We start from the raw sequence: 27540 nt of genomic DNA, 5'->3' as shown, positions 1-27540 counted from the left end.
GATTTTCCTTGTCAAAATTTGTTTCTGTCCAATCGTTATTCAGGTACTCAAGTTAATTGGTCTAAAGCATCACCAATGTAGCACAAACACTATTCGACCAACGTAAGATTGTGCTTGTGAGGTTATTTATTTTTGTCCAAAAATACCGTGATCGATTACAGAAATGTAATTCAATCGAACACGATAAAAAGTACTGGATAACGCTGTGTGCACAGGTGATTTATGTATTGAGTATAAACATAAATCCTGTACCTATTGATTGCATTTTCACTTCAATTTTCAACACTAAATTGTCTGGGTCACTTAGAATCTGATGGATATTAGAGTTTGCAAGATCAATACCATGATGATATTACATGTGTTCACTTCGTTCATCGTTAAAGGTTCGCAAGTACACAAATAATTACTTCCAACGCGATCATTGTTTAAGGTTCTGGAAACGACTGCCAGTTACGAGACGTTCAATAGTGTTGAACTCTAGGTAATTAAAACTATACAAAGAGTTATTGAAAAGTTTTAGTAAAGCTAATTAATATCTGCTAAGTAGCCAAAGCAATGATGAAAATACAAGGACAGTCAACAATCACAATAAATTATTCATGTTATTTGTTTCTATCATTAAAGTGACTAATTTTATCCAAATTAAAACGGTCATTAATTTGACTCAATCTGAAACTAGTATGGACTCTATTTACTTATTAATCAATAAAATTTTTAATTTTATTATATTACTGTTCCTAATAAGCGTTTATTGACTTCATGCGCTATTATATTTCTATGTATATATGTTTTACTTTACTTTTGGCCAACTATATCAGCTACTTATTCTCATACTAATTATATTAATTTACGTCTTAGAAACATAAAGTATTAAAGACCAACTGTAATCACACCCTGATCCAAACACAACGATTTTGTGGATGTGCTTATAAAAGAAGTCTGTAGGCAAAATAAATCCTACATTATAAATATGTACTTGTACAAAAAACTCAACAACATATATGTTGATCATCAAGGTAGATGGTCTGTATTGAATGAGGCCTACCAAAGTTAGACGGGAGTGACGTGACCAACCAGCTAACGTCGAAGTCACATCTCACGGTTAGTACCTAACGTTGATTACCCTTTCTTCGTATTCAGGTACTATGGCTACTATGGTGATCGTACAACACAAACGACGTCATTGCAGGAATATATTAGGAAGAGTAAGCACAAAGAACAGAGTACGACCACCGCTATATGGCCCGGTCCATAGTGTGTAATTAATAGACGTGCATCGGTTGCCTTTAACCTTGGCGAGGGTCGGTAAGCTGTTCGATACTCAGTGACCTGACTGGCTGATGATTTGGCAAATGCCATGACATTTTACTGGCACTACATATATAAACGACATGTTTATAATTGCTTACAGTATGCAATGCAGATGAAATCTTAGGAAAGAAACTACAACCAAATCCACTCATAAACTAATTTTTTGAATTATCACTACAATTTACCATAGAAATTTAAAGATAGATCATCTATCCGATCTTTTTTATGTTTATCAGTATAACGAAGATACACAAAATGAAAAATTGATAAATTCCTAGTAAAATGTGCTATGATATTCCTAATTTACTAATAAACAACATAATAAGTTAGTAATCTGTAACTTAGTATAATATAAAGTGAAGTAGAAACTTTCGTCTAAATTTGAATGAATAATTTCACAGTAGTTAGGCGCTGAATTAATGTAAAACAGTAAGAAAATACCTGAGAATTACCAATGATATGACGGTATAAAGATGTGACATTATTTATGTAAATATTTTTTGTATTGATTTATTATGAATTTCAGCCAGGATGGCAGGTGTGAACTTCGTTCAACGTGACGATTTTAATGTTGATATTTTTTGTATCAATTCAGAATAAACTTCGTTTAGTATGACAGGTATTAGCTTTGTTCAGTGTGGCAATTATATTACCAATATCACTTCTGGTAAACTATATTCAGTGTGTGGATTTCTACAGTAACCCCATATATTTCCTCATAGATGTGTTATTATAAAGTGTGTGCAAAAATTAGTAAAGAAATGATTGCGTTTTGTTCAAATGACGATGTGATTTTTTGACATGTGTAGGGACGCCAATGGACCAGTCATACGCTTTATTGCTTTACATTGTGGGAATTGCAGTGATTCTCGTTTCAAAGTATAAGCAGTAGGATCAACGAGTTGGAGTGGTTCCTGATTTTCAAGTACAGGCAGTAGGACTGTGAACACAACAAAGTCAACCCGCACATTAATAGCGATGACACCTCCAGATATAGAAAAGCCGATACGCCAAAGATAATACAAGTGATTTATTGTTCTATTTTTTTCACTGATTAACTTTGATAAATTTGTATTGAATCCATAAATATCATTGTTACTGTTAGAATGGAATAAAGCAAAATAAGATATTAGCATTCGATTTCGTCCAGCGATTTTAATACGTTTGTAAAAAACAGAAAGAAGAAATGCAGACCATCAATTAACATAAACTTTTAAGATAATTGTTGAAAATGTTGATGCTAGGAAATAAAGTAATTTTCATCAGAATTTTTCATTAAACGTATGGATTTATTGTTTGTGATAAAAAAAATTATTTTAGTCAAATGACCTGATAGAAGACGTAAATCTTAAGCAGAGAAGAAAATGGTGAAATTTATAGAGACATAGACAAGCGGAAACTCGTAATGAAAAGAAGACAGTAGAAATGAATTGGAAGAGGGAGAAAATTAAGTTAGATGACTTCTAGTGACAAGAACTATATTGAACTATGTACCCTTTCTAGACGTAATGATAACATTGCTTTAGTGTTATGAAGATAATCTTTAAATTTAATTTTAAATAATGAACACCTATTTATAACTTACCATGAATAAATTTAAGCTAAAGTAAAGGGTATTTGACGGAAACTTGTGCTTGTAAATGAGCTCTTAAGCAAAACTAACTTTATGACTAGTGTGCCAGTAAGAAAAACAATGCTAAACATTTGTTCTATTTCTTAATTCGGTCAGGATATTTGTTAATATTGACTTTAAGAAGTCTATCATTTATCGTTGCTACGTATAACATTAGTAAAGAACGAAATACGAATGATTGATTTCACCGTTACTCGAAAATTATAACATACACAGAAGTTATCTCGTTCGAATATTAATTGGATTAAAAATTTGGGAGGAAATACCTCCGACTTATTATCCCATTGAGCTGTTTAATGACCCACTTATTTAAAAATGTTATAATGTCATCAAAATACTGTTAGTTATTATTACACTAGATGTGTTCTATGGTTAACGATGAACTCAAAAAATAGTAATAAAAGATCAAATGTAATCCTGAGTGTGATAATTTCATATCATTTTAATCAGAGGGGATAGCGTTTGTGGAGATTGTAGTAATTTAATAATAAAAACCCCTGTCTGATAATAATCATCATATGCTCACTAGTGACTGTCTCAAAGAGTTATTTCCTGGAGTTCTAGTCAGAAGCCCTAACCAGTGAAGTTCAATCGGGTCTGTTGTGAGATAGTAACTCACTTGAGACAATGGTGGACGGTGATGCAATTTCGTGGCTTGATTGAAGTTAGACATTAACACCATTGTATGCTAACTTAGAATACTTAAGTAACACAGTCTTGTTTTGATAGAAACTCTGAGAAAATGCAGTCTTCCAATCGTCTTGAGCAACAGTGTAAACACGTGTGGTTTGTAATTTGTTCCCTCTAAATTCGATATGTTGCTTCATGACTGGTTTGAGTTGACACTTAAATTAATGATAACGAGTGAAGTAGTTGATAATGTTCTACTCTAATATAAACATTGTGTTGTCATTCAAAAAACTGACTGACAACTAAAGATGAAGAGAAGTATCATACAATAAGAGTATGAATAATCTAGTGAGGTCGTTTTTACAAATGAGTGATACTTTTACTGACAACACTATTTAAGCAGTAATAAATATCTAAAACAGATGAATTTTATGAACAACTAATTACTATCACTTTGACATAGTGTATCCGATGAATCATGTATATTCTATGTGTGTGTTTGTAGACTGTTCCATAAAGAGCATTAATTTTCAATTCTGGGAATGAGTAAAAAACAGAAAAGTAATGAGTTTATGATACGACCCACTGGATTAAAGATCAATGTTTTGGATTAATATATGTTGACGTATTTCAATACCATGAATGGGTGCTATAGATATTGCAATAGAAATACTTTAACGATACTGTTTTATTGTTTAATTTATAGGAGAAGATATTCGTTGTAAAAATTTCTCTTTATAAAATATTTCCTGATTTTATTATTTCCGTGAATGTTATTTAGAATTTCAGTTGAAATGTATCTACTTTGATTAAATGTTCCATTAAGCCATAACTAAATATCTAGGTATTTAAATTGGACTTATTGAAAAATGAATCTAAATTCGGTACTATCTACTTTTGTTTTAACTAGTCGAGTCAAATTGGTTATTGTTTGGGAAATGCCTCATAAAGCTAAACTTGGTTTTCTGGTTGCATTGATTTTTATCTTTAATTTCTTTACCAACAAAACAGTATGATTTAAAAGATGAATTAAAATGTCAAGCTTTTCAGTGTTGTAGAAAATGGGTCTTTTTATCTTTCTTAGATTGTCAGGACTAATTTCATTTTGTGAAAAGAATATGATCAGTGAAGGGTCAATAGTAAAAGTTTGAAACAGGAAAGACTGAACGCAACAAATTCATCATTACCATTTCTTCCATATAGTTGAATAGTAAGCCTTTAATATATAAGTATATTTGGAATTAACTGGATCCATTCTAGGGTCCATCTCAAGATCGGATAATGGACGAAGGTTGGGAATGGGGTTAGCAACCCAGTCTCATAAAAAAGAACCTTGTCGGAAAAGCACCAACCAGAAGAAATAATTTAAACCTTATTTGATACCATATAAAGTTTATATATTAGGGATACGTAAATATCTAAATGAAAAAAGTTTTCATTTTCATTTGTCAGGTTGTTAAAATTACAGTGACTGCATGGTTTTTAACATAATACACTAAAAGCCATTTAATCAGTTTTGATTCTTAAGATAGTTAACCATAATAAATGATTGTTAGGAACTAGAATGAAACCAGTAAATCTAAGTAGTAGCCTGTCTGCACATTTTAAATGATTTATATTGACGAGTATTATGCTCAAGTGTGCATGAAGTCTGAAAGTTAACATTCATGAAATTTGTAAAAAAGGTAATTAAAAAAAAACTAGGTAATAAAATTCTGTTAAATCATATGTTAAGCAATAAATACTGCTTATGTTTTGAACAGTCACTAGCAATGAAGTTCAGAATTGCATTTATCTTGAATTTATCCTATGATGATGTTGACACTGAAACTCGAGCCCAATAACCAGTACATCATACGTGAGTTATTCACATGATCACTCGATCACATTGTATGTGAATTAAGGAGTTTTAAAAGTTTAGATTTTTGCTTTGTTGATACTCAATAGAGATTTTAACCAGCCATTATTAGTACATAGAGTTCTTTATTTGATATCGAGACATTTTCTGTAGTTACAAGTAGAAAATAATTGTCGAATTTGTTAGCTCTTATCACAACTTAATAGTCGAGTAAATGGCACTCTAAAGCTTAAAACGATCCATACTAAATTTCAGTCTGTGTCATTATTAAAAATGGAATGCAGACGCAGTCAAATAACAAGCCTCAAAAAAGACGAAATACGTGTCACAAATTCCACCAATAAGCACTCTCCAAGGGAAAAGCCAGTGTTCATCATTGCACATTTGTGACCATGTAGACTACTTATTCAAATGATAAGTAAAAACATCAATAGAATAGTTATAATTTAAATAAATTTACCATTAACATGATACTTCAAGTTTATTTTGTGGGCTGAAAGAGTGGGAATTTTCAATCATTTATTATTGATGCGAAAACCTCAGATAAGAAAGTCCGTAAATCCGTGGGTTAAGTTTTCTAGTCTGGTTGTTCACAGCTTTTCTTAAACAAGCTAACAAAACCACTTACTATTATATATCGTAATGGCTTAATGTACTTAACGTATATTGTAGATATTTTGGTTCATACAAATTTATCATTCCGCCAGTTCGGCTTACCTGAATAATCATAAAATATTTCAGCTTCTATTTACGGACCTGTTGAATGTTAATTTTAGTAATCATTTGGATATCAGATAATCCAACAGAGCAGGTTCAAAATAAAACTGGAACCAGACCCTTGCAATCTATAAGACGCCCTGACGATGCAAGTTATTAAGGTGACTTCACTATCTATCAGCTTGGAAATCTTCAGATAAGTGAAATGATGCCGTCACTGTTAACAATTACGTGAGGAATTGTCCCGGAGACCGAAACATGGATAGCAGACTTCCTATCAACATAGCGTCTCAGATTATCACAAAACATTCAGTAAACACTTTATTTAGTAATGACATAAAAACTAATAGATGAGCATAAATTAACAAAAGTATAGCTGAGAGAATGCAATGTCAGCCTTTGGTATACTTAAAACAGCCACTTACAGTAGATAAATTGAAAGCTTGAGATTAAAACTGAAAAAAATTGATGGCTACAAGGATGATTAAAAACCTCAAGGAAACATTCAGGGTAGATTTGTAAAAAATAACAAGACTTCTGGATAGACTAGTGGGGTCAACCATAAGCTGGGACCAGTGAAAACCTTGAACTCAACCAGGACTATATATACTTTTTCATACTTTCCTAGAACGCATTTATTCGGAAGATTCCCAGGTTGAGGTAGGATCTGTCTGATGTGAATGCGAATTGATTCAAATCTAACCAAAGTTTACATCTGTAAATATATATTTATAAATTGAAGATTCTTTATGCAGCAAAATCCGAAAGTACTGATATCAAACTCGTCAAAACGTAGTGCTAGGAAGATGTATATGAACTTAAAAGATAGTTGGTAAGGGTGATACTAGTTGGAAAGAAAGACTAATTATTCGCACACAGAGATAGACGGAAATAAGGATGCTTCATTGGGTATCGAGATGATGAAAGATGGTATCCCACAAAACAGCGTAGATTTTTAACCGTGTGCTTACAGTTAATAATTTTCATTAGAACTAACGATGTTTGTACTAATATTAAATACCTGATGAGCTGTTTATTTACCGCTACAATATTCAGATAATTAATTGATGTGCCAAACGTTTCGTCCACCAATCTCATTTTAATATGAATTAATAAAACCTCTATATTCTTATTTAAACTTGACTTTTGATCGATGTGACTAGGTGTGATTACTTTTCAAAGGAAACTTTCTATTGATTTGAATATATATACTTTATAATGACATATATTATGTTGAGGTTTCAATGAGTTTTAAAACATTAGGATATAAGTAGATTTTTCTAATAAGACACAGATGAAATAAAACAAAATCTTATTTCGTTCGCTAGTTTCAATTAATTACTTTAATAAAACGATCAATTTTCGATAGTTGAAACATTTCGTATGTTGATGTTATATTGTATTTTACTTAACTGATAAGCGATCGAATATATTTTCCGAAAAAAAAATCACCCGATTTGTCTGATCGTAATTTAAGTGATATTATTCCTACAACTTATAAAGTATACAAAAATCGATTTAAACGTTTCGTAAATTACTAGTCATTATGATTTATTTAACTTTCCATTCTAATATTTCATTAAACTTATACATATGAGCAGAAATCACAGTAGTTTAATGAATTATAGATAATATAATAATAAGATGTGTCACTTTGAGTAATATTCACAAAACTGTTATTCAGTATTGTATTTATTAACAAAATCTAATAGCTACTTTCAGATCACCATATTAGAAACCAAAATATGTTATTGTGGTGGTTATTGAATCTTATGATAATTATTCCTGGAATCGATATGCTACCTTACCGGACAGACAACAAGTATGTAAACAACTTCCAAGATTATGATAGCAACAACAACCTGGATGGATATTGGGATGAGATAACACCCAATTCTCAAATGGACAATATGAGAAATAAATATAAGACAAACAACTTACAATACTTATATACAGCGCCAGATTATTCTAGTTCGGTTGTGGCCAGTTCTTTCAAACCAATGAATGAAGATATAGTACAACAAGGTCAACAGAGAGTACCGTATAATGTGGGTGAAATGGAAGAAATGGATGGAGCGGATACACTAAAAAGTCCGTCTGATGATGATAGTGAAGACAAATATCGCCGCTTAGATTCATTAGAGAAAATCTCCGTATACTATTAATGTGTTGTAATCATGTTGAAATATCTTGTGAACAGAATTCTATAGAAATCATTGTTTCTTTTGAGTGCATTACTTGTCTAAGCAATAGAGACATCCAGGATGATAAGCAGCACTTACTGTAAGCTTTTAAACATTTGTAGTCATATATATATATACTCATCTTTCATTCTAAATCATGAGTATATTGCGGTTTCCTTAACTATGAATATGAGCAATAAGGACCGTTATTTTAATGTGATTCGCATTTGGCGATAGAATATTCATGAATAACGGAAATAATGATCTGCATGTCATAGCATATAGTTTGCTAATCAGGCTATTCCTTATTCGTGTTAATTTGAATACCCTAAGTATGTAGTGCGTTTTAACAGATTGATTGCGTAACGGCATTTAAGAGATATTTTCGTTGATATTTCAAACACAAGCATTTTCTGTAAGAAAATGGTCTATACTGACAGTTGAGAATACAAGGATTCAGTGCATAATTTAATCATGCTCCTATTCTAAACCACTTCAGTTATCTGGATGAATATAAATGTTAGAAAATAAGGTTATCCTAATTACATATCAGAATCATTTGTTTACATAAGTCACTATGTTTATAAATACCGACCTTAATGTGTTCGTAATTGTTATGGAGCCTAAATTAAGTAATAAAAAATCGTAAATCTAGCATAAATTTTTGAACTAAGAATTAAATTATATCAGATACAAGATGTTTTTGTTTATCCCCCACTTTGAATAGGTTAAATAGTGAGGTTGATCTGAGATCTTGTGACTACTCGTTTTTCATCAACGAAAGTTAGAGTGGTTAGAAAATCGATTGTAAATGGTTGATGGTCACAAAGTAGATAGTGAATAGGATACTAATGAGTATACACAAACTCGAGGAAAAAGTGATCAAATAGTAGATTAATTTATAAACGTGTTCCGAAAAATTATCTCACTCAAACATACTCTAGCTCACAACCGTTTTGAAATTAATTATAAAATTGTGTAATGGATAAATTTAGAACCATGATTACTTCCAAACTATTGCCAGTTGGGATAAGTTTCACATGTACAGTTACATCTATCAAAATCCTCAGTAAAACACATGCTCTAACGTCTAGGAGTATCTAACTGTATTGTAAAAATGACACAGTGAGCTATTTTATCTCCTTTGCATGCTTATTCACAGAATATAAATTCTGGCAAAAAGAGTAACTTGAAATACGCACAAAAGAATTGATGTCGTGAAAAGATAAGATGACACTTGTAAAGCATGAACAAGCCACTGTAGTTGGTGCTGCAAGATGATCATATTGGTTGAATTATTCGCTGAGCACCAAGACGCACCTGTCCATTAGTACTGCCAACATCAGGTTACGGTAGGATGTGACCAATACGTCGGAGACAACGACGACCGAATACAGTCCTCGAGCATCCACAGCTTGGAAAGTTTAGGTTTTAAAAGTGCAGAACTGAAAACTTCTTAGAGATCCTTGGTAAACATGGCATTTAATAGTCAGGATAACATCCCGATGGCCGAGACTGCCATCAACTACTCTGGCTTTTATCATACTTAGATCGATCATATCTAACAAGCTATTACCAGTACTCATACAACTACCTAGTGACAATTTTTGACTATTTCCAAAGGCTTATTACAAAGAACGAAAGTTGGGACATGTTTCTGCAAACATACTTGTATTTTGAGGGTGAAAGCTGCATCCTGTGATTACAGCAATAATCCCCAACAGCCTTTGTTATATTTCTCTTATTGCAATCCAGCTGTTCCTATTGCTTAGTACTCTTGGACACCAATTCACTCGGCAAGTCCCAAAATTAGAACACGGTCCCGCTAACAGCCTTCAAGATATTAACAAACTTACTAAATCAACTCTTTTTCGATAGGGAGTCTAAGGGCACAATCGTTCCCAACAAATAGGATAGGGTGCTAAAATCAGAGAACACGACGGTTGTTAGCATCTAGTATGCATGGTAATGTCCTAGGATTTGTTGGAGAATGAGGATAAGATTAGTGAATCGATAAAATGGAATAGAACCCGTCTTTTTTAGTGAATTTGTTTGTCACAAGTTTCGAACTCATGGAGTGTTAGATATTCAATAGTTTAAAGGCAATATGTAGCAGATCAACCCATACAATTTTCGCATAACTGATTTCGCCTCATCTAAAAATTGCGAACGACAGTCACATGATTCCCAGATAATTAAGCAATCCCTACATATCAAATCTGCGAACAATTCGGCTATTTGTCTGACAAAAGGTTACCTGCATACTGAACATTTCAGAAGTTAGAATATTTACTCACTTTCACTCCGTGTTACGCCTATGTGATTGTGAGATAGTGGAAGAATGTCGACAACGCCTTCGATAACACAAAGTTCATATTGAAAAAAGAATTAAGTAACAAACTATTATACTTGAATGTGCTGAACACTAGAATCAATACTGCGAAACTAGGGACTAAAGCGTACTGAAAACCAAACGACACAGAAATTGTTAACTAAAATAGCAACAACTCACAAAATCAATTGTACGAAAACTTTATACAAAAGAGTGAAAATACACTGAAGGATATCAGAATGTTCGACCTGATTATTGAGGTCAGTAGTAATAAGTGTCAATCATAAGCAGTAACATCTCTTCAACTGATTTCGTGCAAAGAGACAGAATAACTAAAGAATGTAAGCCGGATACTATCCGTAAAAACATTACAGACGTTAAAGCGCCAATATCAATATACATTGGTAACTGTGGACATATATTCTACTGGAAAAACTTCAAAATATTGGACAGAGAAAACCGAATTATCTACAGAAGCTCAGCACCTAGATCAGTCAGTAATCAATAAGCTTGGTGAAATAAACTCAATTTACCAAACAATTTGAAAAATCATTAAAAAAGCATAAGGGCGAAGAGGAGGACAATCAAAATAGATGTCCGAACAAACGTCAACAACCATTTACTCAACTTTAAGATTGATAGAACAAATTGCTAGCCATTTATGGAAAAATTCTCATGGCTCACTTCTCTCTGAAATGTCTGGGAAAGACGATTAAAACCTAACGAGTAAACCATCCAGCTCAGAAAATTTTATTTCAAAAAAATCCGTAGGACTATAAAAATGCACTGTGCGAGTTCGAGGTTACGAACCAGCGTTATGTTTCAATGACGCTAAGGCTCTTGATACCAATGTCTTGAATAAATTGAAGTAACTCCCAGCAGCAGGAGAGGCGTAAATGCTGCTTCCAACTAGATAGAATCCTTCGACTAACAGGTTTCACAGTCATTACGAAAGTTTTGGGGAGTCCTATGAGTTATTTATAGAAACAAACTCACGATTTGCTGAAGTAAACCACCAAAGCTCATGGAGTTGAGGGAGCCATCAGAGATCCAGTTGGCATAAGTGGGACGCTTAGTGAAGTTGTGGGTGGTCTTAATCCTCACTTTTATGGAGACATAAATTCAGCGTTCATCTGCACTTTCCAGTTGGCTATCAACCTTGCTCGGACTTATATTTGAATGTAGCGGATGGTGTAGTCAGTTTACTTTTGTCAGTTCTTTTAGAAAAGTAAATTTCTTTGCCACCAAAATATAAAATAAATTTGGCCGATACCAAAGCATCATCAGAACCCTGATAGATACTCGAAAAGAAACGCCAGTCCTGAATACAACCAAGCCACTAACAGCAAATAGGAATGTAATCAATTTTAGTGCAGGCTTGTACAGCAGAGGGAGGATGATATGTAGGAGACAAGTAATGATTATGTCGGAAGTTGGTGGTGATCAGAAAAGGGTAGTAATCTGCACGAAATCCTAGGCCTTACCCATGATTCAGCTTGCGGATAACGAACCTCTATTTGTTACCCAAACGACTCTGTGCTTAGACAACTGACCTATGTATTTAAGTCCCCAGTTAGCACATTATCTGTCGGATCCCACTGATGGAGCCTTTTAAACCAACAGCATGCAATCCACTGTTAATAAGTATCCAAACGATTGGTATGATATATGCTTTAACGCATAGTGTAACACAGGACATTGGTTTTAAAATATTTTCAAGACTTTTATTGACTCGGGTGATTAGAAATGAGATAGATTCCTTAAAATGTCAGCTGCGAAGTTGTACATCAAATTTCTAGAAGGAACCATTTTATTCCTGAGATATCAAGCATCATGTAGAAAATATGGGGAATTCCTGAAGTATCTTGAAGTTTGAACCAAGTATATTCAAATGTATTTCGACAATGGTTGTACTACCCAGCTATAAATTTCTTAGAATTACGGAAATGATTTCTTTTCGATTTGGAGCTTGTGAATACATGAAATTCGTTATCGCGGTTGTTTGACAAACTGTCACTAATGATCGGTAAGCTTGTACGAACTTTTTTCAATCAGATAACTAATCGTGATGCGGTAGAGGTCGTAAAAAACATATCAATTCAACTAACATATGGGCAATTTGAGCACAACGAATATAAAATAATAAATCGTTCAATTGATGGACGAATTATCGTGATAAAGTAATATACTGTAATCTAGATAGTCAATTACCATCACACATAGATTACCTATTTATCACCTGTAGGTCAATTATCTAACGCCCGACTTCATACGATTCATCCAGTCTAGATCCTAGTTTTATCAGGACATACCAAGGACAGTTTCATGTACCCGGATTTGAGCCATGCCTCATATATGGAAGAACTCGTGATACTAATCAGATGCTGAAACAGAAATGGATAAGTCTGGTTCGGCATCTGTTAGATAAAGATAGAAAGTCAATTACCTTAACAACCAAGTCATTGCACGTCAGAAACTACATATTATACACATAAATTCATGAGAAAACTGCCTTATTTCTTAAACCCATATGCTTGATCACTCCAAACTTATCAACCTCAGTGGTATTAACCAGTTAGTTTAAAATATTAAAGACGGTGCTTTGGAGAGAACTTTGTTTATTGACTAAGTTCAGTGTTGTTAGGAAGTAAAGGAAACCCTAATTATTTACTACTATTCTAATGAATAAATGTTGTATAGTAAGAGCTAAATATTTTATTTGTCTATCAAAAACGCTGGTATTTAGCGATATGGAAGAGTATCCGAGTATATATAATTATAAGCAAATGGGTTATTTCCTAACATTTAGCTAAAGAAAAACTACTAGTACTCTAAGCTACTGCTACTTCTTTGAACATCTGATCGATTACAATTGCACAAAATACAAACAGAAGTTCGTAAATTTTGTTTCATGAGAAAAATATAAAATCGGCTTGGAAACAAAGTATGATATGAGAAATGGAGCTATTATGACATAATACGAGTAACAAAACTAGAAGTTGAATGGATTCAGGCAATCAGTCTAAAGCATGAACAATCAAGTATTCAATATTCTCTACCAATGAATATTTCAACTCTCTATTGTGGAATAATAAGCAAATAGGCATAAAGTAAAACAAAACAAGAAAAATGCTAAATTGCTGTGTTTTTACCCTTTGTTCTTACAAATATATCTGTGTTCATGTTGTAGCTACAATTATTTTTAAAAAAGATCTTTGAAACATTCAACAATATAGTGAGTGAATAAATTAATTCAGAAAATGTAAAAACGAACAGAAATAAATACTTGATTGGTTATTTGTTTACTAGTTTCTAATATTAAAACACAGAGTTAACGAGTGTATTAGACGAATAAGTTGAAATAACAAACAAAACCTTGATATTCAAGATTGTATGGTATCAACATAATAAATAGACATGTATGTGTATATAATAGGAGGAAACTTCATAAATGTACGTATACATATGAACGATATATGTAATATTTTATAGATTATAGCACTTTTTTCACAACGGGATTACTTGAAGAAAGGTTATTAAGATACATTAGGATGTGATCAAAAATCTTGTAATTTTCTCTTGACAGATCAATTCAAATTGTCAGGTGGTGTGAAACCCATAGATTGAGAGTTCGCATCTGTCGGAGGTTCGTCAATTTCTAATTTCATGTCTATAATAGGTGAGAGTAAATAGTAATAGATGATAATGACTGTTGAATTTCTGGTATTTTTATTGGCGATTTATTGAACTGAACTGTTTAGCTAATATTGGAATATTGAGTATATACCTAAATGTTGTCATTTATGGCGTGTTACGTTCAATGCGGATAGGTATTCCCACTGGGATTCAAATTCACTACTCATCGTTCTAAACGCTAAGATAGTGAGTTACAATAACTACATTTTTGTCAACGAGTAGTTGTTATTAAAGGATTCATGTCAATAATTTGCAAAACACAGTCACTTGTCCCATAATGGCTATAGTAATTATGATCATTTGCTTATGCCATAACCTATGGAGAAAAGGAATCTATTTTCTTGGTCATTCGAATTGCAGGGATTCTACTCATTTGAAAAAGTAATATCATCACAAAGTAATAGGAGCCAAACAAAAACTAAATGTAATAAGGAATTATGCGTTGGCTGTTACATATAGGTTACTGGATAACTCCAGGTACGGATGTAACTTGGACACCTGTCAAATGTATGGATACCAATAAGATTGTTCGACTGTTCACTCTTAGAGTAGGCGTGTAATGGTTGATTATCCATGATTGTGTGGACATCTGTGTTGAAAATAGTTAACTTTGACCAGAGGCGAACGTAGACGACATATAATCGTCATTTAGTGAAGTATAGATCTATGTTCTTGCACACAATTGTTAACAATTTTTATCAAGCGATAGTCCAGAACTAACGGAGGAAAGAAAAATGTCTAACATAGCTAGTTTCATGAAGTATAAGGTGCACACACCCTTTAACTGATAACAAAGATTTCTCAACATATATGTACTTGTGAACCACTGTTTACAAATTCAATCCTCAAAAATCATACACGGAAAAACTTACATGGTCGTAGGTTTTCCTCATCAACTTTACTAATACTAGGAGAGTCATCACCTTCCTCAAGATGACCATGTGTACGGGAATGAATAGAAGAAAAATCACCAGGACTGTTGGATGCACTATTTGTTTCGTGAAGATATGTAGGTTTAGCGTTTAAACGACTAGTAAAAGTGTTTATACGCGAATTAAGAGCTTGAAAAAGACGGTCAGCTTCTTTATGTGAATGCATAACAAGTAGATAAGCACAAAATTCTGGTTTTGTAACAACTGAATCTATAGAACATGAAGGCTATGCAGACAAAAGGAAAAGCAAACATGGTCAACTACGTGAATAGATGTAATACGTTAGTACGATTACACAAAAAAAATGTTTTCCATAACAGCGGTTCCTTACAACTTACAGTTATGATAGTGGTCCAACGGTCTAGGACATATCCACATTGTAATTATGTCCTGTTTATAGAAGCTGATCGATAAGATAAACAAAGATATTATGATTGTTATACAGTGTAAGTTCATGTAGTAATACAATATAAGCTACACCTATTGAATATAACTACTTGGCTGTCTGAAGTGTCCTTCAAACCTAGTGAATGATTCTAACAATCAAACTAATAACCTACAACCTCCACACAAGTGAAATTACTATTAGTATATAAAAATATACACAGTTACAATTCTATTAAACGATTCATAATTACCAAACAACATTTAACCAATATGCAATTTCTTCAATGTACGGTTGGATTGAGTTCACTTTGTATTAGCAATAGTATAAAATGTCATCAGTAAAGCTTAAGGAACACGCTTTCTGCTGACAATTATCATTAAGTATTCTTAACATTACAACAATTTGAAAAAACATCGTTTAATCATGAAGGTTGTGTTGCTGCTAGTAATATTTATACAGTCCTTTGGACACTTGACAGTCTAATCACGAAGTTTAAACCAATCGTAGTCGTAGGGATCTAGGAAACTGTGTATCGTTAGTACTGTCATACCAGTATCTGAGTCCTGTTTTGTGGGACACATTGTATGATATGCATATTCAATTCTGATTCCTTTCAAATGAAGTTGCAACTATATTATTTATTAGGAAAACATCAATGACAAATCAGAAGCTATTAATCAAAGGCATACATTTTCTTAAGTGAAGAGATTCAACTAGACTAATGTATCAGTTAATAAGTTGAAACTTCTTTTAAAAAAAACTTCACGAACAACGGATTCAATCTTAGTACCATGTACCAGTTTAACCCAGAACAACCATATTGTTACCACTATACAATCCTATCTTTGAAATTGAAACATTATGAGTATGATTTACAGATAATTGAATAAGAATATGCTTTAATATAAGATGATATATAGTGAATTGCGATCCCCAACAACTGGAATGGCAACTGTCCGTAAGTTATCACTGAAATGTAGTTGCTTTCAAAAATTTCCTATTATTGAAATCAGGGGCTCTATCTGTTTATTTAATACATAAACATTGATACAATGAGGCACTAAATATATATGCGCGACACTTTGTTATTTGATTTGTGTGAATGCTGGACTACTGCCCGGGCGCCCGAACCGAAGCGGGTGATTTTCTTAGGGGGGCCACTCCTCGAGCCTTTGACCCACAGGTTCAATCCACAAGGCAGTGGAGCAACGCCAGGAATTCAGGTTTTACTCAGTGGTTGGAGATGATCGTCGCTTTTTAGGAAAAGAAATAAAAGACAATATACGACTAGCGATGTTTATCACAAACATAACTTCTGTTAAATGACAGATGGCACAGAAACTAGATTAAGTCAAATAGTCAACACGCTGAGGGTCAATTTATTCGGTGTATTGTCACTGATATACAAGATTAGGAAAGAATGTATTACAACTTATCCAAAGACAGTGTACATGAATAGAATTATTGGAGGTAGATATTAAGAAATGCTTATCAAATCGGTTTAATCACTGGTAACTGATAGGGATATTAGTATATGTAATTAGAAGATGAAATTGAGCAAGGCACTAGCTCACCTTATTTTGAGAATCATTCAAAGTTTCTGACGGATGACAGACTGTAGTCAGACGAATAGAGCGTTCATCAGCCATAGCAACGTTCAGACCGGACCAGATAGGAACATTGGCTAAAAGTTTCAAAGTTTGGCACGTGCGGATTACTAAACGAGACCGTGCAGGCGGCCCAGACGGAAAAGGGGAGGCTTGACTAGGTAACGATGAAGATTTCATTGCAACATCATTCAAGTGAATGTAAGCCTGTCCACGACCGGCCCACTCATGTTTGTGACGATCAAAACAATAAAAATGACAGTAAGCCTTCAGAGTAAGGTATTCTCCTTCTTCCCCAGTGAGAATAGGAGATTCTGGAAGATTAGCTAAGAGATAGGTCGACTTTTCGAGCATCTCGGAAGTTACTGCAGCGGCAGATTCTTCTAATGTTCGCTTACTAGGAAGAACAGTACAATCCTCACCAGTCTCAGAAGCATCTATACTCTCTTCTTTTTCTGGAGATAAACTGTGGTCGTTTGACTCTGAAGACTCGACTGGAAGATCCTTGCCAGAGATATCACGGTTAACGACTGTAGATAAAGAAGCATTTGTGACGCGTTCCGAAACGTTATGGCCGAATATGAAATCGGCACATTGATTACTTGAAACCGAACTGATAGGCATATTCTGAGAATTTACACCCGATGACAATTTCGGGGGTTCAGTTACTTTGTTATTACATGGAAGTGTAGAAGGTTCAGAACTACCAGATGGACTGCTTTCACAGAGACGTTTAACAACGTTATCCAACGGTGAATTCCGAAACTGTAGTTCTCCCACATGACAAGAGTGATTTGGGGTCGATGAATTATTGGACGAATCTTTACAAACTGGAGTGAATACCGATGGTCTAAATATGTTAGTCTTTGGAAATACAACCACACTTGGTGTAGATGAAAGGACATTAGTATTGGCTATTTTCGGGGGTACATGGAGTGAGCAATCTACATCTGCTTTGGCTTGAATTTCTAACTGACGCTTACAACCAGTCACCTTATCTTTGTTTGAAACAGGTGCTATGTCATGACAAATTTCATACGGGAGAGTAGTAGCGTTTGACTTTCTAAAACTTATCATTTCAAATATTTTGGAAGCCGACTCATCCGGTGGAAATCCAAAAAGATAATTTTTGATATGTCCTTCCTCATTAATTGCACCTATCCTCAAAGTTCGTGAGTCAACTATAGCGGCAGGCATTTGAGACCAAATAAGAGTATTAATCAACAATCTGCGTGTAGACACTAAACGCACTACTATCCGGGACCTGCAGAAAGCATTGGTATTCCCTTGCGCACTGTCGTTGGGAATATCATTTAAATGGAAATGAACAGCCCCAATATTATTCCACTTCTGCTTATTAGCATCGAAAATATGAGCTCGGCAGTGTTGTCGAATGATTGGAATTTCCCCTTCTTCACCAGTAACTAGGTCGACTTCTGCTAACGTTAATGTTTCCTTCCGCTTGTCCTCAGCTACTTCCTTTGCGGAATCTTCCAGATTTTTCGAATCCTTAAAGTTTGCTTGAGAAGCAGTAACTGCTTTAGCCAGTGTGGTAAAAACACACGAGGCGGAATCATGACTTGTAGATGTTGATGTCCATAAATTAACCGAGGCACCTTTTGACACATCAGCATTCACAACGCGTGACGAAATATTTGACCCAAAAACGTAATCGGGAGGAATTTCTTTCTTAGTTACAGTAGAACTTGACAGAATGGTAGGTGACTTAGACGATTCATTTGATGTTTCAAGTGACACAGCGGGAGCTTCTGTGCAAGAAACAGAATGATTCGGTATTGAACTAGAAAAATTATGTTCTACCGATTTAGCGTGAGGACGGTTCGTTCCATTGACGTTAATTTGAACTTCTTCCAGATCAGCGTTACTTTCCATAATGAACAAATTCAATTTCTCTACAAAAAAAGAAACGCTAAATGAATATACTCAAATTTGCGGGAAGTTTAAAATAAGCAGCCATGAGGGAAAATTATCTGACACATTTGACAGGACAATATCATTTGGGAATTTCATATAGAAGACTACAAACCTGTCAGTTTTTAAGCTAACTAAACCCTGTCGTATATGACCTAAGAACACTGGTTGAAATTATCCTATTTTTAAACCTTACCGAATTTTAAGTCACTATTCCGGCAACCAAGGGATTAAGCATCTGCATGATACATTTTTAATTTCTAGCCATTAAAAAGTATTCATTGTGACAAAAGTAAACGCTAAACGTCTTCAGCCTGTTTAACCTTTGATGTATCAAAATAAATCACATATACTAAGAAGTTGAAAAAGTACGAGATAAAATAGTTGGTGGATGGGGATACATAATACATATCCCAACCATCTTAGTAGATAAAGATCCACTACTTCCTCATTTGGTTTGTTATATTAACTTAGTACTATGCATCTAACCTCAGAACTGCTAGCTTAATGGTCCCAACGTAAAGGAGCATTGCTTCAAAACACCTATGAGCGAATACCAGTGACCTACGAACATCCTGTTTTAAAAGGACACGTTCCAGCCATTAGGTACAACGAAGCAAACTGTTACAGAGTAAACCCGTCCTTTAGTTGGCAAGCGGACATCTCGCTTACCCCACAAACATATATGTGGCTGGTCCTACGTTGTAGCTGACTGACTGACTTAACCCACAGACAACACAAATTAGCAAAAACCGATTATGCTTTCTGAATTTATGCCGAGATTTCGTCAAACAAAGGCCTATCAAGACTGAAGAGATTCCTAAAATAAGTGGGCCGGTCGACTCACTCAACTACTTCACTCCCTATCATTGGTTTAGGTGTCAGTGCGAATCTATCTTGAAGTGATATTGTGCGTTTAGATGGAGAGAAACGCATCCCAGACATCTTTGCACTCTTATCCAAGGCTACCAGAAAACTATAGATCTTGCCGATATTTTCAGGAAACAGAGCTATATCATGTTTAGTTTAAGTTCAAAACAGAATCTCCTGGTAAATCGATTCCTGGTAGATTAAATGAGGAAAGTGTTTTCTCCCAAAAGATGTCTATGACAGTCAAATGAAAATAAGAAATATGGGAAATCTTTACGAACGCCACTGAATGTTAGCACTTCTAATGACTGTTTGTCATAAGCTCCAATTCAAATAGTAGTATTCAAATACAAAGTCTGCACAAGGCTGCTTTTAATTGTCGGGAACTCCCATAAAATATTTCGGCCAACAGAACCGAATGCTGCCTTAAGGTTGAGAAATAGAACTGTGACTAGGAGTCGGTAGGTATGCCTGTGAGGAGCAAATATTTGGTATACGCAACTACTCCAAATGCTAAGACTAGAGCTCTATCATTTCCTAGACTATTACATCTGAACCTGCTGCTTTATCCCACTTTAGATAAATTACAGATTCTCAACTTTATTACTACTCAGAGGACTTGTGTTGACATTCCACTGAAGTTGCTTGGTAGCAGTTAAAAACCAGTTAACATGTTCTTCAAAATCTTTTACACATCTTTTAGTTTGCTGGGTTGAGAGTGGATTACTGTTTCACTCTTTTAGGAAGTCTCACCAACTTCCGAATTTTAATTTATATTGTAATAAGTTTGAAAAGATGTCTATCGCCTATCTCGGAAATTTAAGACAGCAGTCTGGCTAAACGGTTGTTACAATGGCTGCGGTCTTTGGTATTACTACTAATAGGCACAATCCATCAAGATAGTGTAGGCCACGATCTAAAGAGAAGGTCACGGAAAGCTCTAACTACTTTTGGTCAGCCAACATACTTGAGAATCTAAATGTCTGAGAATCAAATGAAACAGAATAGTATGTTGATCAAATGAATATCACTGAAACATTGCTGTACAAATTTATGGCTGCCAGAGACAACTAAAAGCATCAATTAAAGTATTGGGATGGTAGGTATAGCGATCCCTTAGAAACATCTAACTGGTATACCTGAGCGTAAACTGAGAGACTGGTAACTATGCAACTTAACTGCTATTTCTATGAATATCCCAATAAAGTGGAGACAGCTATTGTTATCGACAGGGCTTCAGTGAGGCGAAGTTACAACTAGAAATTTTAAATATTAGTAAATTAAATTGGGATTTTAACTAAACGGCCTAGAAGTTAAATACTCCCACGTAAGACCAGAGGTCGTCAGTTTCATTCCTGGTGGAAAGTTTGAGAGATTTAGGTTGCTAGACACTGATGAGACCAGGTAATAATATCAGAAAGCCATAAATGTTTGTGCCTTTGCCCTATGCAAGTCTGACAGTATGAAAAATATTCGTTAAGGATTCAATAGAATACCCATAACGCTTATACTCGTATACAAATCGAAGAAAAAATACATGGTGCAGCGTCCCGCAAATGTATATAGGTGGTAGTATGGAAACGCCAGTGGAAGATGACCACGGTAAAGGCCAGTTATTTTCAGACTACTTTAGCAATGTATATACAGTAGACACACTTCTCTTGAGCCCGAATAAACCCTGTCACCCATACTCTAGATATTGTGACCCTTAAAAGGGTTGGCCATTAGTCCATTAAGTAAATTCAATGTAAGAAAATATATGGGACCCGGCGAAATCCCCATTAGGGTTCTGGAAGAACTCGAGCACTTAATAGTAAATCCTTAAAGTATGTGTTTTATATCTAGCCCAGGGTAGTTTATCAAATGACTTAAAAAACTCATTGGTGAGTGCTGTCTTTAAAACAAGTACGACACAAACCTCATACGGACGAACAATTTTCTAGTATAGAACCACAACAAAGAGCAACTAAGCCGCCAAGCAGGAGACTCCAAAAAGTTCACGACTTGTCAGCTGAGTAACAACTTTCTCAAATAATTATAGCGTGAAATTCCCTATCCTAACAGGCGACTGTAACCCTATTTGTCAACACGTTCAAACGAGTTGTATAAACTGAGACCCCCATTGCTAGGACTGAAACTAACAATCTCACTAACGCTACACTCAGACATCTGTTCTTAAACTGAAACTGATTTGTCAAATACAAGCTTGTATTTCGGACTAATGGAAATGTTTGTTATGTGAGAGCCAAAGATACTACCCATATTAAGAAACAGGAGTGCGTTGTCCTAAATTGTTGATAATCGAGTGCCTTACATAGCTGGTTTTCTGCATGAAATATACGATAATGCTTGACATCAAAAATCCTTCACAAAATCCACCCAAATAAGCCTTTGTCAACAACATACTCCCTACTTTGTTTTGACGATAATGATTATTGATCACTACTTATTGTTTCTCGTTGAGTTAATTAACTGTTTTGATCGTAAATTACGCATCAGAACTACTGTTTACACTTTAATTGCATATATCCCAGTTAAAGTGATATTGCATTGAGTTTCGATTTTGCTTTTGTGTATTTATTGCATAGAAGCATACGTCGTCGACTTTTACTTGATTTATTTAGTCAAGGTTTAAGAATCCTATTTTTGTCACCGTTCTAGTTGATTTTCAAGATGGCTAGATCTGTTCATAAATGTGGACAACCATATTGCTTATTGCCCATGGAGGAAGGGGTGCAATGTGATGAGTGTAATAAGTGGTTCCATAAGATGTGCACCCGACTAAGCCCCACTGCATATAAAAGGTGCTCAAAGCCCAACTCTCATTGGCTTTGTAGTTTTTGTTGCTCGAGCAAAACATTGCTTATCCAGGAAGCAATTAGTCTCCTGGTGTTGGCTAATAAGAAGGTTGATGAGGGCTGTACTGATAACATTGGTACTGATGGCGAAGATTGCGTTAGTGTCGTAAGTGCTATCACGGCGCAAGCCAGATATCTACCTGTGCAACCCGCAGTTAAACGTTCTCCCCCGAAACGATCAGTGAGTGACACCTCGTTAGACGTTGGTGGCCATATTGCTACAGCAGCAACCGGTGACCCAGATAAAACAATTACTGTCCCGAGTTGTTCTAATATAGACGTTTCGACTGATGGAAAATGGATGACGCGAAAACGCAGAAGAGTAGGAAAGATAGCTAAAACTAATGACTGTTTACTTGGTTAGTCCTTGGTGGACTCTCAGACCAATCCGCTAAAGTCCCATAGTAAAGCTTCGTCTGACATTGTTGTGAGTCATTCGCTTGACTCCCAGGACTCTGTTAAAATAAAAACTAATCGTAAAATACCAGTAGTTAAAATACAGGATCGAACGTCACAATCGAAAGCTGTGAACACAGTTTCAAAAGAAGCTTAACCCCTCCCTAGTTTAATTACTTGGAATCTAGAGGAGTCGAAAGACAAAGACCCTGCTAGAAGACATGCACATGACCTGCAGTCAGTGGAGTCTGTGGTAAGGAATGTACTACCTGAAGAGGTTTCAGGGGTACATATTACAAAAGTAATACGACTTGGTAAATGGGTTGGAGGCGAGACCCAACCAAGAAGAATCCTGAAGCTGGTTCTCGGGAGTTTTGAAGAAAGAGACATATTATTGAAAAGCGCACCAAAAACTCGTGACTCAAATATCCGTATTCGACCAGATTGGCCGCTTGAGGATCGAATCAAGTGGAAGAATGCGCTTACGGAGTTGAGGACTCGCAAATTAAATGGCGAAAATAACCTGACCATTAAGGGTTTTCGGGTAATCAGGTCTTGGAAGCCAATGCTTCCGAGGCCTGTATGGGTAGAACGATTGATTGCCAGAACACCTTAAGTGTGTGCTACACGAACGCTCGTAGTCTTAGAAATAAAACGTCCGAGCTAAGTCTGATGGTGGAAGAATTATGTCCCGGTATAATTGTTGTTACAGAAACTTGGTTCACAGTAGATATAGACTGCTCTTCTTTCATTGCAGGCTATATCTGTATTAGAAGTGATAGAGTTTCAAGTCACAAAGGGGGAGATATAATATTATACGTTAGGGATCACTTTCGTATACAATCAACCATATCGGAGGCTCATATCAGTGGCACATGTGAGGTTGCATGTTGTAAGATTAAATCTAGAAATGGGTTAGTGACTATAGGGGGAATATACCGTAGTCCGTTTTGTCTTGCTGACGACTTTATTCTAAGACACATCTGTTCTTGGAGTATGGCAGAATGTTGTCTCATCATTGGGGACTTCAACGCACCGCATATCAACTGGATAGAGCTTACAGCTCCGGGTAGTGGTTTCGATAGCGACCTTTTATCTACCGTTATTCAGTGTGCACTTGTACAATGTATCACAAAACCGACACACATTGATTTCAATCATGATCCGTCACTGCTGGACCTCGCCCTCACCCACCACTGTGAGGATGTCTTTGATATTCAGCACCTTCCCCCACTAGTGAACAGTGATCACGTTGTAATCCACTTTAAGTTTAGGACACATGGTATACAATTCGTATCTGCTCCACCCCGTCCCAATATCTGGCGAGTCAATATTCCGGAAATCAGAAACTGTGCTATCTTGATTGATTGGTCGGTCGATGCGGATGGATTGATCGAAGATGAATGGAATAAGTTTAAGGCTACATTCGAGTCTGTAATGTCGTCGTTTATCCCATGGTCAGCACGTAAGCTATCACATTGCCCTCCATGGATTAATAAGGAAACCCGGAAGCTGTTAAAGCGTAGGAAACATTTCTGGGACTTATTATTGTTGACAGGTCATGCACCATTTAAGCATAAGTACCAAAAATTCCGTAATATCTGTAAGAAAACCATAGCCAAATCCCGTACCACTTACGAACGACAGTTAGTATATGACAGCCGTACTTGTCCGAAACGATTGTTTTCGTATGTTAAACGGCGAATGAAACGTGGTGATGGTATTCCCCCGTTACTGTTACACGAAAATTCAGAATTACTAGCTGAATCAGATCGAGCAAAAGCTGAGACTTTTTCAGACTATTTTAGCGAAGTCTTCTCTACGTTTATTGTAACAAATACTTGTCCCACTCACACCGAGATACCAACCATTGGATCTGTACAGGTGACTGAGGAAACTGTCCTTCCGTTGATAACTAACCTCAAACCTGGTAAGATACCGGGCCCTGACGGGTTACATCCACGGTTGCTGCCATCTCTTGCGGACATTATTTCAAAACCGCTCGCGACACTCTTCAACATGTCCCTTTCACTCGCTCAACTCCCCAGAGATTGGAAGGACGCTATAGTCAGCCCTATATTTAAGGACGGTCAGCGACAGATAGTATCTAACTACCGGCCTGTCAGTCTAACTAGCATAGTCGTTAAGTTACTTGAAAAGATAATTCGGGTTAGGTTGCTAAGCCACATAGATTTACACAATGTTAGCTCCTGAGCAACACGGATTTCGTAACAAGCGTTCATGCTTGACTAACCTGCTTATTGCGAGGGAGGATTGGACAGCAGCCCTAGATAACGGTCTGTCTGTCGATGTGATATTCATAGATTTTAGCAAAGCATTTGACAAGGTTTCACACGTAGGCCTTATGCAGAAGCTCACGAGCTTCGGAATAATAGGTACTGTACATGAGTGGATAGGAAATTTCTTATGTGACCGCAGACAGAGAGTGAGGGTCAACGGAACACTATCCGATTGGAAGCCGGTCAAAAGTGGTGTACCCCAAGGCACCATCTTAGACCCTCTGTTCTTCCTTCTCTACGTTAATGAGTTACCGCTGTTACTTAGGTCGTCGACATTATTGTTTGCGGATGATGTAAAAATCTGGAGAATAAAAAGTGCGGCTGATCATCTGAATCTTCAAGCTAACTCAGACGATTTAGTTAGATGGGCTCGAGAGTGGGGCTTAGAAATCAATGCTAGGAAGAGTGTGCTAATGCACATCGGTCACGGTAATAGTTACTGTTACACTATTGAGGGTAAACCTCTTCCATGCGTTCAAGAGCATAAAGACTTAGGAGTAGTATTAAGTCATGATTTAAAAACAACTACGCATTGCAAAGCAGCCGCTGTCAAAGGTTTTCGTGCGTTATGGTCACTTCGCCAAGCGTTCAAATCTTTTGACGAGGAAACGTTTCGAATTTTATATCCCATATATGTTAGACCACATTTAGAGTACTGTATCCAAGCAGCTAGCCCATGTCTGACAAAGGATACTAACTCCCTTGAGCGTGTCCAGCTTGTAGGAACGAAATTAGTGAAGGGTCTTTCTAGACTCCCTTACGATGAGTGCTTAAAACGCCTAAATCTTTTCCCCTTGTCGTATCGTAGGACACGAGGTGACCTTATACTGGCATTTCGTATCTTTAATTATGATTTGGGTGTTAATATGTCTTATCTTTTTGCTCCCTCCAGCACTAATAATCTCCGAGGTCATAGCAAGAAGGCTCATAAACCACGACCTAATAAACTTGAAGTGGGGTCTCGTTTTTCTCATCGAGTAGTCAATCATTGGAACGCCTTGCCCGAACAATTGGTATCAGCCCCATCAGTGAATACTTTCAAGGAGAAGCTGGGCCTTCACTGGAAAGCAATGTGTCAGGATTAATACAGGTTCACCAGCCTACTATCCTTATTACGGAAGACTGAGCGGTGGCCTAGTAACTAAACCACACGACTGCTAGCTTTACGTCTGGCGTTCGAACCACAAATCGTTTGCATTAGTACTAGCAGCCTAAAAGGGTGGTTACCTTACACAAAATAGGTAGCCCAAAGTCAAAGAAACAGACTTGTACTTGACTACTAAATTGTGTGAATAAAAAGTAATTTAGCCAGCCATACGAACCACAGTACAAGGGACCGAGTAGTTATCAAACACATGACACCGACATCATGAGACTGTTACTGTAAGTTACACGGAAACTAAACTATGACTAAGGAGTAAGGGAGTGACAGTGGTCCATCTAAAATACATCTTGACTTGGTCCATGGATTTGGAAAAATTCCGATAAGCCTTTAGGACGACCAGAAGCATTTAAAGATTCGACAGACTGAAGTTGTGGACAAGGAATACAATTCTTAAGTGCTACACTGAAGCTTCAATACTCCACTTCTTTCAGTTACGTTGATAAACTGTTATTTTGCCATTTATATTATTGAGCTATAAAGTCTTTTAATTATCACAGGTCACAGGCATATTAGGTAGTATGACAATAAACATGTTTATACGGAACAGACCAGTAGTAGGCTGATAAGCTTACGTCAAAAAGTGGGTAAACTTATATTCATTAGCCGTGCCAAGTGACCTTGACGGAGTAACAAGCGCGATTAGCCAATTTATTACAACAATATTTTGCATTGCACACACAGTTATTAGAATGAATGATCACATGTAAAGTACCTCAAACTCTTAAATTTGGG

The 27540-nt window shown here is 35.7% G+C and overlaps 2 protein-coding genes across 3 annotated transcripts; one reads left to right on the top strand and one right to left on the bottom strand.

Annotated features, from left to right (window-relative positions):
* Nucleotides 1-27431, bottom strand: RANBP3_1 (Ran-binding protein 3). 2 transcript variants are annotated; one of them, XM_051211436.1, is made up of 5 exons: nucleotides 17255-27431; nucleotides 15631-15695; nucleotides 15233-15518; nucleotides 1764-2409; nucleotides 1-491 (listed from the first exon to the last, which is right to left on the bottom strand). In XM_051211436.1, the coding sequence occupies exons 1-2, from the start codon at nucleotides 19178-19180 to the stop codon at nucleotides 15687-15689; spliced, it is 1935 nt and encodes a 644-aa protein (XP_051071499.1). In that variant the 5' UTR covers nucleotides 19181-27431; the 3' UTR covers nucleotides 1-491; nucleotides 1764-2409; nucleotides 15233-15518; nucleotides 15631-15686. The 2 variants fall into 2 exon arrangements, with proteins under 2 accessions (XP_051071499.1, XP_012800692.1); XM_012945238.3 differs by lacking the exons at nucleotides 1-491; nucleotides 1764-2409; nucleotides 15631-15695 and adding an exon at nucleotides 11607-14334 and having other exon boundaries at nucleotides 17255-19200; nucleotides 27381-27431.
* MS3_00003601 (uncharacterized protein) lies at nucleotides 7720-8314 on the top strand (the record flags this gene model as incomplete). The annotated part of the gene is made up of 1 exon (XM_012945237.2): nucleotides 7720-8314. Exon 1 carries the CDS (start codon nucleotides 7895-7897, stop codon nucleotides 8312-8314), a length of 420 nt encoding a protein of 139 aa, XP_012800691.2. The 5' UTR covers nucleotides 7720-7894.
* Nucleotides 27432-27540: the final 109 nt, after the last annotated feature.

Source organism: Schistosoma haematobium, chromosome ZW (genome assembly GCF_000699445.3).
Source record: "Schistosoma haematobium chromosome ZW, whole genome shotgun sequence".
Lineage (NCBI taxonomy): Eukaryota > Metazoa > Platyhelminthes > Trematoda > Strigeidida > Schistosomatidae > Schistosoma > Schistosoma haematobium.
This window is presented reverse-complemented; position numbering and strand designations above follow the sequence as displayed.